Here is a 12,263-nt window from a genome sequence, read left to right as displayed (position 1 = left end):
TTTTGGGATTTGGGATTTTTTTGGGGGATTTGTGGATTTGGGATTTTTTGTGGGATTTCGGACATTTTTAATGGGATTTTTTGGGGACTTTCTGGGATTTTTTATGGGATTTTTGCGGGATTTTTTGTGGGATTTTGGGGATTTTTGTGGGATTTGGGGTTTTTTGTGGGATTTGAAGGATTTGTGGATATGAGATTTTTTATGGGATTTTGACATTTTTAACGGGATTTTTTTTGTGATTCTGGGATTTTGATGGGATTTTTTGGGGGATTTCCGGGATTTCCGGGATTTTTGGGCTCCGGGGTTTTTTCCGGGGGCACTTTTGGGGTTTGGGGGGGTGGGGTGCTCCCCGTGGGGGGGTCCCCGAGGCGGGCGCAGAGCAGGAAGCTGCGCAGGGCCCCCAATTCCCCCGGGTTTGGGGCTTTTTGGGGCCCTTTGGGGCTTGGGATGGGATGGACGGGACCTTTTGGGGCATTTGGGGCCATTTGGGGGCATTTGGGCGATTCCCGGGGGGTTGGTGGGGCTTTCATGGGGTTTGGGGGGATTTTTATGGGGTTTTGGGGGGCATTTCTGGGACTTTTGGGGGGATTTTTGATGGGGATTTTTTGGGATTTTTTGTGGGGTTTTTTGGGATTTTTTGGGATTTTTGAGGGATTTTTTTGCGATTTTTTGGGATTTTTTGTGGGTTTTTTTGGGGATTTCTGGGATTTTTTGTGGGGTTTTTTTGGGGATTTTTTGTGGTTTTTTGGGGGATTTTTGGGATTATTTTGTGGGATATTTTTTGGATTTTTTTTGTGGGGATTTTTTGGATTTTTTTGGGATTTTTTTTGCGATTTTTTGGGATTTTTTGGGGGATTTTTGTGTGGTTTTTTTTGGGATTTTTTTTTATTTTTTGTGGCCTTTTTTGGGGGATTTTTGGGATTTTTTGTGGGATTTGCGATTTTCTGGGATTTTTTGTGAGGATTTTTTGGGATTTTTATGGGATTTTTGAGGGTTTTTTTTGGGATTTGGGTTTTTTTGGGGGATTTGTGGATTTGGGATTTTTGTGGGATTTCGGACATTTTTAATGGGATTTTTGGGGGACTTTCTGGGATTTTTTATGGGATTTTTGCGGGATTTTTTGTGGGATTTGGGGTTTTTTGTGGGATTTGAAGGATTTGTGGATATGAGATTTTTTATGGGATTTTGGCATTTTTAATGGGATTTTTGGGGGACTTTCTGGGATTTTTTAGGGGATTTTTTGCGGGATATTTTGAGATTTTTTTGTGGGATTTTTTGTGGGATTTGGGGTTTTTTGTGGGATTGGTGCAGGGTTTGTGGATTTGGGATTTTTTGGTGGGATTTCGGACATTTTTAATGGGATTTTTTTGGGACTTTCTGGGATTTTTTATGGGATTTTTGCGGGATTTTTGCGGGATTTTGGGGATTTTTGTGGGATTTGGGGTTTTTTGTGGGATTTGAAGGATTTGTGGATATGAGATTTTTTATGGGATTTTGACATTTTTAACGGGATTTTTTTTGTGATTCTGGGATTTTGATGGGATTTTTTGGGGGATTTCCGGGATTTCCGGGATTTTTGGGCTCCGGGGTTTTTTCCGGGGGCACTTTTGGGGTTTGGGGGGGTGGGGTCCTCCCCGTGGGGGGGTCCCCGAGGCGGGCGCAGAGCAGGAAGCTGCGCAGGGCCCCCAATTCCCCCGGGTTTGGGGCTTTTTGGGGCCCTTTGGGGCTTGGGATGGGATGGACGGGACCTTTTGGGGCATTTGGGGCCATTTGGGGGCATTTGGGCGATTCCCGGGGGGTTGGTGGGGCTTTCATGGGGTTTGGGGGGATTTTTATGGGGTTTTGGGGGGCATTTCTGGGACTTTTGGGGGGATTTTTGATGGGGAATTTTGGGATTTTTTGTGGGTTTTTTGGGGGATTTTCTTGGATTTTTTTGGGGTTTTTTTGCGATTTTTTGGGATTTTTTGTGGGTTTTTTGGGGATTTCTGGGATTTTTTTGTGGGTTTTTTTGGGATTTTTGGGATTATTTTGTGGGATTTTTTTTTTTTTGATTTTTTGTGGGGATTTTTTGGATTTTTTGGGGATTTTTTTGCGATTTTTTGGGATTTTGGGGGGGATTTTTTGGGGGATTTTTTGGGATTTTTTTGGATTTTTTGTGTGGTTTTTTGGGGGACTTTTGGGATTTTTTGTGGGATTTTTTTGCGATTTTTTGGGATTTTTTGGGGATTTTTTGGGATTTTTTTTGGTTTTTTGGCGATTTTCTGGCATTTTTTGTGGGGATTTTTTTTGGGATTTCTGGGATTTTTGAGGGTTTTTTTGGGATTTGGGATTTTTTTGGGGGGATTTGTGGATTTGGGATTTTTTGGTGGGATTTCGGACATTTTTAATGGGATTTTTTTGGGGGACTTTCTGGGATTTTTTATGGGATTTTTGCGGGATTTTTGTGGGATTTTGGGGATTTTTGTGGGATTTGGGGTTTTTTGTGGGATTTGAAGGATTTGTGGATATGAGATTTTTTATGGGATTTTGACATTTTTAACGGGATTTTTTTTGTGATTCTGGGATTTTGATGGGATTTTTTTGGGGATTTCCGGGATTTCCGGGATTTTTGGGCTCCGGGGTTTTTTCCGGGGGGCACTTTTGGGGTTTGGGGGGGTGGGGTCCTCCCCGTGGGGGGGTCCCCGAGGCGGGCGCAGAGCAGGAAGCTGCGCAGGGCCCCCAATTCCCCCGGGTTTGGGGCTTTTTGGGGCCCTTTGGGGCTTGGGATGGGACGGACGGGACCTTTTGGGGCATTTGGGGCCATTTGGGGGCATTTGGGCGATTCCCGGGGGGTTGGTGGGGCTTTCATGGGGTTTGGGGGGATTTTTATGGGGTTTTGGGGGGCATTTCTGGGACTTTTGGGGGGATTTTTGATGGGGATTTTTTGTGGGATTTTTTGGGATTTTTTTGGGGTTTTTTTGGGATTTTTTTGGATTTTTTTTTGCGATTTTTTGGGGGATTTTTTGTGGGGGTTTTTTAGTGATTTTTTGGGATTTTTTGTGGGGATTTTTTGGGATTTTTTGGGATTTTTTTGGATTTTTTGTGTGGTTTTTTTGGGGATTTTTGGGATTTTTTTGTGGGGATTTTTTGGGGATTTTTGGGATTTTTGAGGGTTTTTTGTGGGATTTGGGGTTTTTTTGGGGATTTGTGGATTTGGGATTTTTTTGTGGGATTTCGGACATTTTTGATGGGATTTTTTGGGACTTTCTGGGATTTTTTAGGGGATTTTTTGAGGGATTTTTTTGGGAGTTTTTGAGGGATTTTTTGGGCCTTTTTGTGGGATTTTTTGTGGGGATTTTTGTGGGGTTTTTTGGGGATTTTTGGGGATTTTTTGTGGGGATTTTTTTGGGATTTCTGGGATTTTTGTGGGATTTTTTTTGCGATTTTTTGGGATTTTTGGGGGATTTTTTGGGATTTTTTTGGATTTTTTTGTGTGTTTTTTTGGGGGGATTTTTGGGATTTTTTGTGGGATTTTTTTGCGATTTTTTTTTATTTTTTGTGGCGTTTTTTGGGGGATTTTTGGGATTTTTTGTGGGATTTTTTTGCGATTTTCTGGCATTTTTTGTGGGGATTTTTTTTGGGATTTCTGGGATTTTTGAGGGGTTTTTTGGGATTTGGGATTTTTTTGGGGGATTTGTGGATTTGGGATTTTTTGTGGGATTTCGGACATTTTTAATGGGATTTTTTTGGGACTCTCTGGGATTTTTTAGGGGATTTTTTGGGGATTTTTTGCGGGATTTTTTGCGGGATTTTTTGTGGGATTTTTTGTGGGATTTTTTTGGTGGGACTTTGGAAGTTTCTCATGGGATTTTGGGGGATTTTAGTGGGGTTTTTGTGGGATTTCTGAGATTTTGGGGATTTTTTGGTGGGATTTTGGACATTTTTAATGGGATTTTTGGGGGACTTTCTGGGATTTTTTGGGGGATTTCCGGGATTTCCGGGATTTTTGGGCTCCGGGGTTTTTTCGGGGGGCACTTTTGGGGTTTGGGGGGGTGGGGTGCTCCCCGTGGGGGGGTCCCCGAGGCGGGCGCAGAGCAGGAAGCTGCGCAGGGCCCCCAATTCCCCCGGGTTTGGGGCTTTTTGGGGCCCTTTGGGGCTTGGGATGGGATGGACGGGACCTTTTGGGGCATTTGGGGCCATTTGGGGGCATTTGGGCGATGCCCGGGGGGTTGGTGGGGCTTTCATGGGGTTTGGGGGGATTTTTATGGGGTTTTGGGGGGCATTTCTGGGACTTTTGGGGGATTTTTGATGGGGAATTTTGGGATTTTTTGTGGGGTTTTTTGGGGGATTTTCTTGGATTTTTTTGGGGTTTTTTTGCGATTTTTTGGGATTTTTTGTGGGTTTTTTTGGAATTTCTGGGATTTTTGAGGGATTTTTTTTGCGATTTTTTGGGATTTTTTGTGGGGATTTTTTTGGGATTTCTGAGATTTTTGTGGGATTTTTTTGCGATTTTTTGGGATTTTTTGGGGGATTTTTTGGGGTTTTTTTTGGGATTTTTTTGGATTTTTTTGTGTGGTTTTTTGGATTTTTTTGGGATTTTTTTTGCGATTTTTTGGGGGATTTTTTGGGGGTTTTTTTGGGATTTTTTTGGATTTTTTTGTGTGGTTTTTTGGATTTTTTTGGGATTTTTTTTGCGATTTTTGGGGATTTTTGGGAGATTTTTTGAGGTTTTTTTTGGGATTTTTTGGGATTTTTTTGTGCGGTTTTTTGGGGGATTTTTGGGATTTTTTGTGGATTTTTTTTGCGATTTGTGGCATTTTTTGTGGGGATTTTTTGGGATTTCTGGATTTTTGAGGGTTTTTTTTGGGATTTGGGTTTTATTTGGGGATTTGTGGATTTGGGATTTTTTGTGGGATTTCGGACATTTTTAATGGAGATTTTTGGGACTTTCTGGGATTTTTTTTATGGGATTTTTGCGGGATTTTTGTGGGATTTTGGGGATTTTTGGGGGATTTGGGGTTTTATGTGGGATTTGAAGGATTTGTGGATATGAGATTTTTTATGGGATTTTGGCACTTTTAACGGATTTTTGTGTGATTCTGGGATTTTGATGGGATTTTTTTGGGGGATTTCCGGGATTTCCGGGATTTTTGGGCTCCGGGGTTTTTTCCGGGGGCACTTTTGGGGTTTGGGGGGGGTGGGGTCCTCCCCGTGGGGGGGTCCCCGAGGCGGGCGCAGAGCAGGAAGCTGCGCAGGGCCCCCAATTCCCCCGGGTTTGGGGCTTTTTGGGGCCCTTTGGGGCTTGGGATGGGGACGGACGGGACCTTTTGGGGCATTTGGGGCCATTTGGGGGCATTTGGGCGATGCCCGGGGGGTTGGTGGGGCTTTCATGGGGTTTGGGGGGATTTTTATGGGGTTTTTGGGGGGCATTTCTGGGACTTTTTGGGGGATTTTTGATGGGGATTTTTTGGGATTTTTTGTGGGTTTTTTTGGGATTTTTTGGGATTTTTGAGGGATTTTTTTGCGATTTTTTGGGATTTTTGTGGGTTTTTTGGGGATTTCTGGGATTTTTTGTGGGGGTTTTTTGGGGGATTTTTTGTGGTTTTTTGGGGGATTTTGGGATTATTTTGTGGGATATTTTTTGGATTTTTTTTGTGGGGATTTTTTGGATTTTTTTGGGATTTTTTTTGCGATTTTTTGCGATTTTTTGGGGGATTTTTGGGGGTTTTTTTTGGGATTTTTTTTATTTTTTGTGGCCTTTTTTGTGGGGATTTTTGGGATTTTTTGTGGGATTTTTTTGCGATTTTCTGGGATTTTTTGTGAGGATTTTTTTGGATTTTTATGGGATTTTTGAGGGTTTTTTTGGGATTTGGGTTTTTTTTGGGGATTTGTGGATTTGGGATTTTTGTGGGATTTCGGACATTTTTAATGGGATTTTTTTGGGACTTTCTGGGATTTTTTATGGGATTTTTGCGGGATTTTTGTGGGATTTGGGGTTTTTTGTGGGATTTGGGGGTTTTTGTGGGATTTGAAGGATTTGTGGATATGAGATTTTTTATGGGATTTTGGCATTTTTAATGGGATTTTTGGGGGACTTTCTGGGATTTTTAGGGGATTTTTTGCGGGATATTTTGAGATTTTTTTGTGGGATTTTTTGTGGGATTTTGGGGATTTTTGTGGGATTTGGGGTTTTCTGTGGGATTTGAAGGATTTGTGGATATGAGATTTTTTATGGGATTTTGACACTTTTAACGGGATTTTTGTGTGATTCTGGGATTTTGATGGGATTTTTTTGGGGATTTCCGGGATTTTTGGCTCCGGGGTTTTTTCCGGGGGGCACTTTTGGGGTTTGGGGGGGTGGGGTGCTCACCGTGGGGGGGTCCCCGAGGCGGGCGCAGAGCAGGAAGCTGTGCAGGTCGCCGTGGGCCATGAAGGGCAGCAGCACGATGGGGGCGGGGGGGGGGTCCCTCGCAGCCCCCTCCCCACGGCTGCAGGCAGACCCCTGGGGGGGGGGGGGGGAGGGGCAGCGTCAACCCCTCTGACCCCCCCCCTCAACCATCGGGGGCTCCGGGACCCCAAAATTTGGGGTGGAGAACCCCCCCTGAACCCCCCTCAAAATGGGGCCGAAACGCCCCCCCAGAAATGGCAGAGAAACCCCCGAAAAGGGGGCGCAGACCCCCCCAAATTTGGGGTTCAAACCCCTGAAAAGGGGGCTCAGACCCCCCCCAAATTTGGGGTTCAAACCCCCCAAAAAGGGGGCTCAGACACCCCCCAAATTTGGGGTTCAAGCCCCCAAATATGGGTGCAGACCCCCCCTAAATTTGGGGTTCAAACCCCCAAAAAAAGGAGGCTCAGACCCCCCCTAAAGTTGGGGGTCAACCCCCCGAAATTGGGGTTCAACCCCCCCCCAAAAAGGAGGCTCAGACCCCCCCCCCAAATTTGGGGTTCAACCCCCCGAATATGAGTGCAGACCCCCCTAAATTTGGGGTTCAAACCCCCCGAAAAGGGGGCTCAGACTCCCCCAAATTTGGGGTTCAAAACCCCCAAAAAAGGAGGCTCAGACCCCCCCAAATTTGGGGTTCAACCCCCCCGAATATGGGCGGCTCTGACCTCCCCCAAAAAGGCGGCTCAGACCCCCCAAAATTGGGGTTCAACCCCCCGAATATGAGTGCAGACCCCCCTAAATTTGGGGTTCAAACCCCCCGAAAAGGGGACTCAGACCCCCCCCAAAGTTGGGGGTCAATCCCCCTAAATTGGGGTTCAACCCCCCGAAAAGGGGGCTCAGACTCCCCCCAAATTTGGAGTTCAACCCCCCGAATATGGGTGCAGACCCCCCCTAAATTTGGGGTTCAAACCCCCAAAAAAGGAGGCTCAGACCCCCCCCAAAGTTGGGGGTCAACCCCCCTAAATTGGGGGTTCCAACCCCCCCAAAAAGGGAGCTCAGACCCCCCCAAATTTGGGGTTCAACCCCCCCCGAAAAGGGGGCTCAGACACCCCCAAATTTGGGGTTCAACCCCCCCGAAAAGGGGGCTCAGACACCCCCAAATTTGGGGTTCAACCCCCCGAAAAGGGGGCTCAACCCCCCCCAAATTTGGGGTACAACCCCCCCGAAATTGGGGTTCAACCCCGCCCAAAAAGGCGGCTCAGACCCCCCCTAAATTGGGGCCCAGACTCCCCCCAAAATTGGGGTTCAGCCCCAAAAAGGAGGCTCAGACCCTCCCAAATTGAGGCTCAGACCCCCCCCAAAATTTAGGTGCAGATCCCCCCAAAAATGGGGGCTCAGACCCCCCAAAATTGGACACAGACCCCCCCCAAAAATTGCGGCTCAGACCCCCCAAAAATTGGGGTTCAACCCCCCCCGAAAAGGGGGCTCAGACCTCCCCCAAATTGGGGCCCAGACCCCCCCAAATATGGGTGCAGACCCCCCCCAAATTGGGCCCAGACCACCCCAAATTGAGGCTCAGAACCCCCCAAAATTTAGGTGCAGATCCCCCCAAAAATGGGGGCTCAGACCCCCCCAAAATTAGGGTTCAACCCCCCAAAAATGGGGCTCAGACCCCCCCAAAATTGGGGTTCAACCCCCCCAAAAATGGGCATCAGACCCCCCCCAAAATTGGGTGCAGACCCCCCCAAAATGGGGCCCAGAACCCCCCAAATTTGGGGTTCAGGATCCCCCAAATTGGGGTTCAACCCCCCCCCCATGAGACACAGAACCCCCTAAAATTGGGGTGCAGAACCCCCCCAAAATTGAGGCGCAAACCCCCCCAAAAATGGGGTTCAACCCCCCCCCAAAATTGAGGTGCTGACCCCCCCTGAACCACCCCAAAATTTGGGCTCAGACCCCCCCCAAAATTTGGGCTCAGACCCCCCCAAATTTGGGCTCAGACACCCCCAAATTTGGGGCTCAGGACCCCCGCCCAGAATTGGGGTGTAGACCCCCCCAAAATTCAGGTACAGAACCCCCAAAAATGGGGCTCAGACCCCCCAAATTTGGAGTTCAACCCCCCCAAATTTGGGCTCAGATGCCCCCAAAAATTGGGGTTCAACCCCCCAAATTGGGGGGCAGATCCCCCCAAAATAGGGCCTCAACCCCTCCCCAAATTGGGGTGCGGGACCCCCCCAAAATTTGGGCTCAGACCCCCCCAAATTTGGGGCTCAGGACCCTGCCCGGAATTGGGGTTCAACCCCCCCCCAAATTGGGGTTCAGACCCCCCAAAATGGGACACGGAACCCCCTAAATTTGGGTGCAGATCCCCCCAAAATTGGGGGCTCAGACCCCCCCCAAATTTGGGGTGCGGACCCCCCAAAAATTTGGGCTCAGACCCCCCCCAAATTGGGGTGCAGACCCCCCCAAATTGGGGGCTCAGATGCCCCCAAAAATTGGGTGCAGAACCCCCAAATTGGGGCTCAGACCCCTCCAAATTTGGGGTTCAACCTCCCAAATTGGGGGGCAGACCCCCCCAAAATAGGGCCTCAAAAAACACAATAAAATACCCCTCCCCAAATTGGGGTGCGGACCTCCCAAAATTTGGGCTCAGACCCCCCCAAATTTGGGGCTCAGGACCCCGCCCAGAATTGGGGTTCAACCCCCCCAAAATTGGGGCTCAGACGCTCCCAAATTTGGGTGTGGACCCCCCAAATTGGGGGTGCGGACCCCCCAAAAATTTGGGCTCAGACCCCCCCAAATTTGGGTGCAGCCTTCCCGAGGGGGGGGGGCCCAGACTTTTAGGGGGATTTTGGGGGGGCCCCAAAGGAGATTTTGGGGATCCCACAGAGGATTTTGGGGGTCCCCAGGAGATTTTTTGGGGGCGGGGGGGGGGGTCCCAGGGGCGATTTTGGGGGAATTTTGGGGGCCCCAGGGGCCATTTTGGGGGTCCTGGGGGATTTTGGGGTCCCAGAGTGGATTTTGGGGTGGTTTTGGGGGACACTCTGAGGAATTTTGGGGTCCCGGAATCGATTTTGGGGTGGTTTTGGGGTGATTTGGGGGTCCCGGAGTGGATTTTGGGGTGGTTTTGGGGTGGTTTTGGGGTGGTTTTGGGGTGATTTGGGGGTCCCAGAGTGGATTTTGGGGTGGTTTTGGGGTGGTTTTGGGGGTGATTTGGGGGTCCCGGAATGGATTTTGGGGTGGTTTTGGGGTGATTTGGGGGTCCTGGAGTGGATTTTGGGGCGGTTTTGGGATGATTTGGGGTGGTTTTGGGGTGATTTGGGGGTCCTGGAGTGGATTTTGGGGCGGTTTTGGGGTGATTTGGGGGTGGTTTTGGGGGTGATTTGGGGGGTCCCAGAGTGGATTTTGGGGTGGTTTTGGGGTGATTTGGGGTGGTTTTGGGATGATTTGGGGGGTCCTGGAATGGATTTTGGGGCGGTTTTGAGGTGATTTGGGGATCCCAGAGTGGATTTTGGGGTGATTTTGGGGTTTTGGGGGATCCCAGAGTGGATTTTGGGGTGGTTTTGGGGTGATTTGAGGGTCCCGGAGTGGATTTTGGGGTGGTTTTGGGGTGATTTGGGGGTCCCGGAGTGATTTTGGGGTGGTTTTGGGGTGATTTGGGGATCCCGGAGTGGATTTTGGGGTGGTTTTGGGGTGATTTGGGGGATCCCAGAGTGGATTTTGGGGCGGTTTTGGGATGATTTGGGGGTCCCGGAATGGATTTTGGGGTGGTTTTTGGGGTTTTGGGGTGATTTGGGGGGTCCTGGAATGGATTTTGGGGCGGTTTTGAGGTGATTTGGGGGTCCCGGAGTGGATTTTGGGGTGGTTTTGAGGTGATTTGGGGGTCCGGAGTGGATTTTGGGGTGGTTTTGGGGTGATTTGGGGGTCCCCAGAGTGATTTTGGGGTGGTTTTGAGGTGATTTGGGGGTCCCGGAGTGGATTTTGGGGTGGTTTTTGGGTGATTTGGGGGTCCCAGAGTGGATTTTGGGGTGGTTTTGGCTCTCCGAGCAGTTTTTGGGGTGATTTGGGGAATTTAGGGGTCCTGGAGCAATTTTGGGGTGGTTTTGGGGGTCCCAGGGCGATTTGGGGGTCCCAGAATAGATTTTGGGGTGTTTTGGGTGGTTTTGGGTGGTTTTGGGGGGTTTTGGGGTGGTTTTGGGAGTTTTTGGGGGCTTTTCTCACCAATCAGCTTCATGACCTTGGGGTGGTCGAACTCCTTTTGGGGAGGGATTTTTGGGGAGATTTTGGGGGGATTTGGGATCCCAGGAATTTTTGGGGGATTTTGGGGGTCCCAGAGCCGATTTTGGGGTGTTTTGGGTGTTTTTGGGGCGGTTTTTGGGGGGTTTTTGGGGTGGTTTTGGGGTGGTTTTGGGGGCTTTTCTCACCAATCAGCTTCATGACCTTGGGGTGGTCGAACTCCTTTTGGGGAGGGATTTTTGGGGAGATTTTGGGGGGATTTGGGATCCCAGGAATTTTTAGGGAGATTTTGGGGGGTCCCAGAGCCGATTTTGGGGTGTTTTGAGGTGTTTTGGGGTGGTTTTGGGGTGGTTTGGGGTGTTTTTTTGGGTTTTTTTTTCACCAAACAGCTTCACGACCTTGGGGTGGTCGAACTCCTTTTGTGGGGGGATTTTTGGGGAGATTTTGGGGGATTTGGGATCCCAGGAATTTTTGGGGGGGTTTTGGAGGGTCCCAGAGCCGATTTTGGGGTGTTTTGGGTGGTTTGGGGGGGTTTTGGGGTGGTTTTGGGGGTTTTTGGGGGCTTTTCTCACCGATCAGCTTCACGACCTTGGGGTGGTCGAACTCCTTTTGGGGAGGGATTTTTGGGGAGATTTTGGGGGGATTTGGGATCCCAGGAATTTTGGGGGGATTTTGGGGGTCCCGGAGCCAATTTTGGGGTGTTTTGGGTGGTTTTGGGGGTTTTGGGGTGTTTTGGGGTGTTTTGGGGTGTTTTTTTTGGGGGCTTTTCTCACCAATCAGCTTCATGACCTTGGGGTGGTCGAACTCCTTTTGTGGGGGGATTTTTGGGGAGATTTTGGGGGGATTTGGGATCCCAGGAATTTTTGGGGGGGTTTTGGAGGGTCCCGGAGCCAATTTTGGGGTGTTTTGGGTGGTTTTGGGGGGGTTTTGGGGTGGTTTTTGGGTGTTTTTGGGGGCTTTTCTCACCAATCAGCTTCATGACCTTGGAGTGGTCCAACTCCTTTTGGGGGGGGATTTTTGGGGGAGATTTTGGGGGGATTTGGGATCCCAGGAATTTTTGGGGGGGTTTTGGAGGGTCCCGGAGCCGATTTTGGGGTGTTTTGGGGTAGTTTTGGGGTGTTTTGGGGTATTTTGGGGGGTTTTTGGGGGCTTTTCTCACCAATCAGCTTCATGACCTTGGGGTGGTCGAACTCCTTTTGTGGGGGGATTTTTGGGGAGATTTTGGGGGGATTTGGGATCCCAGGAATTTTTGGGGGGGTTTTGGAGGGTCCCCAGAGCCGATTTTGGGGTGTTTTGGGTGGTTTGGGGGGGTTTTGGGGTGGTTTTGGGGGTTTTTGGGGGCTTTTCTCACCGATCAGCTTCACGACCTTGGGGTGGTCGAACTCCTTTTGGGGAGGGATTTTTGGGGGAGATTTTGGGGGGATTTGGGATCCCAGGAATTTTGGGGGGATTTTTGGGGGTCCCGGAGCCAATTTTGGGGTGTTTTGGGTGGTTTTGGGGGGTTTTGGGGTGTTTTGGGGTGTTTTGGGGTGTTTTTTTTTGGGGGCTTTTCTCACCAATCAGCTTCATGACCTTGGGGTGGTCGAACTCCTTTTGTGGGGGGATTTTTGGGGAGATTTTGGGGGGATTTGGGATCCCAGGAATTTTTGGGGGGGTTTTGGAG

The 12,263-nt window shown here is 49.1% G+C and overlaps 1 protein-coding gene across 1 annotated transcript in view; it reads right to left on the bottom strand.

The window, feature by feature from the left end:
• Window positions 1–12,263, bottom strand: part of LOC138100615 (tyrosine-protein kinase receptor UFO-like) — a 48,125-nt gene that overhangs the window by 27,105 nt on the left and 8,757 nt on the right. The window contains exon 2 of the mRNA XM_068998489.1: window positions 6,350–6,481. Coding sequence (XP_068854590.1) covers window positions 6,350–6,481 — 132 coding nt within the window. The remainder of the gene's footprint in view (window positions 1–6,349; window positions 6,482–12,263) is intronic.

This window comes from Aphelocoma coerulescens, unplaced genomic scaffold (genome assembly GCF_041296385.1).
Source record: "Aphelocoma coerulescens isolate FSJ_1873_10779 unplaced genomic scaffold, UR_Acoe_1.0 HiC_scaffold_118, whole genome shotgun sequence".
Lineage (NCBI taxonomy): Eukaryota > Metazoa > Chordata > Aves > Passeriformes > Corvidae > Aphelocoma > Aphelocoma coerulescens.
The sequence above is the reverse complement of the archived record's forward strand: the minus strand, read 5'-3'. Positions and strand labels throughout refer to the sequence as shown.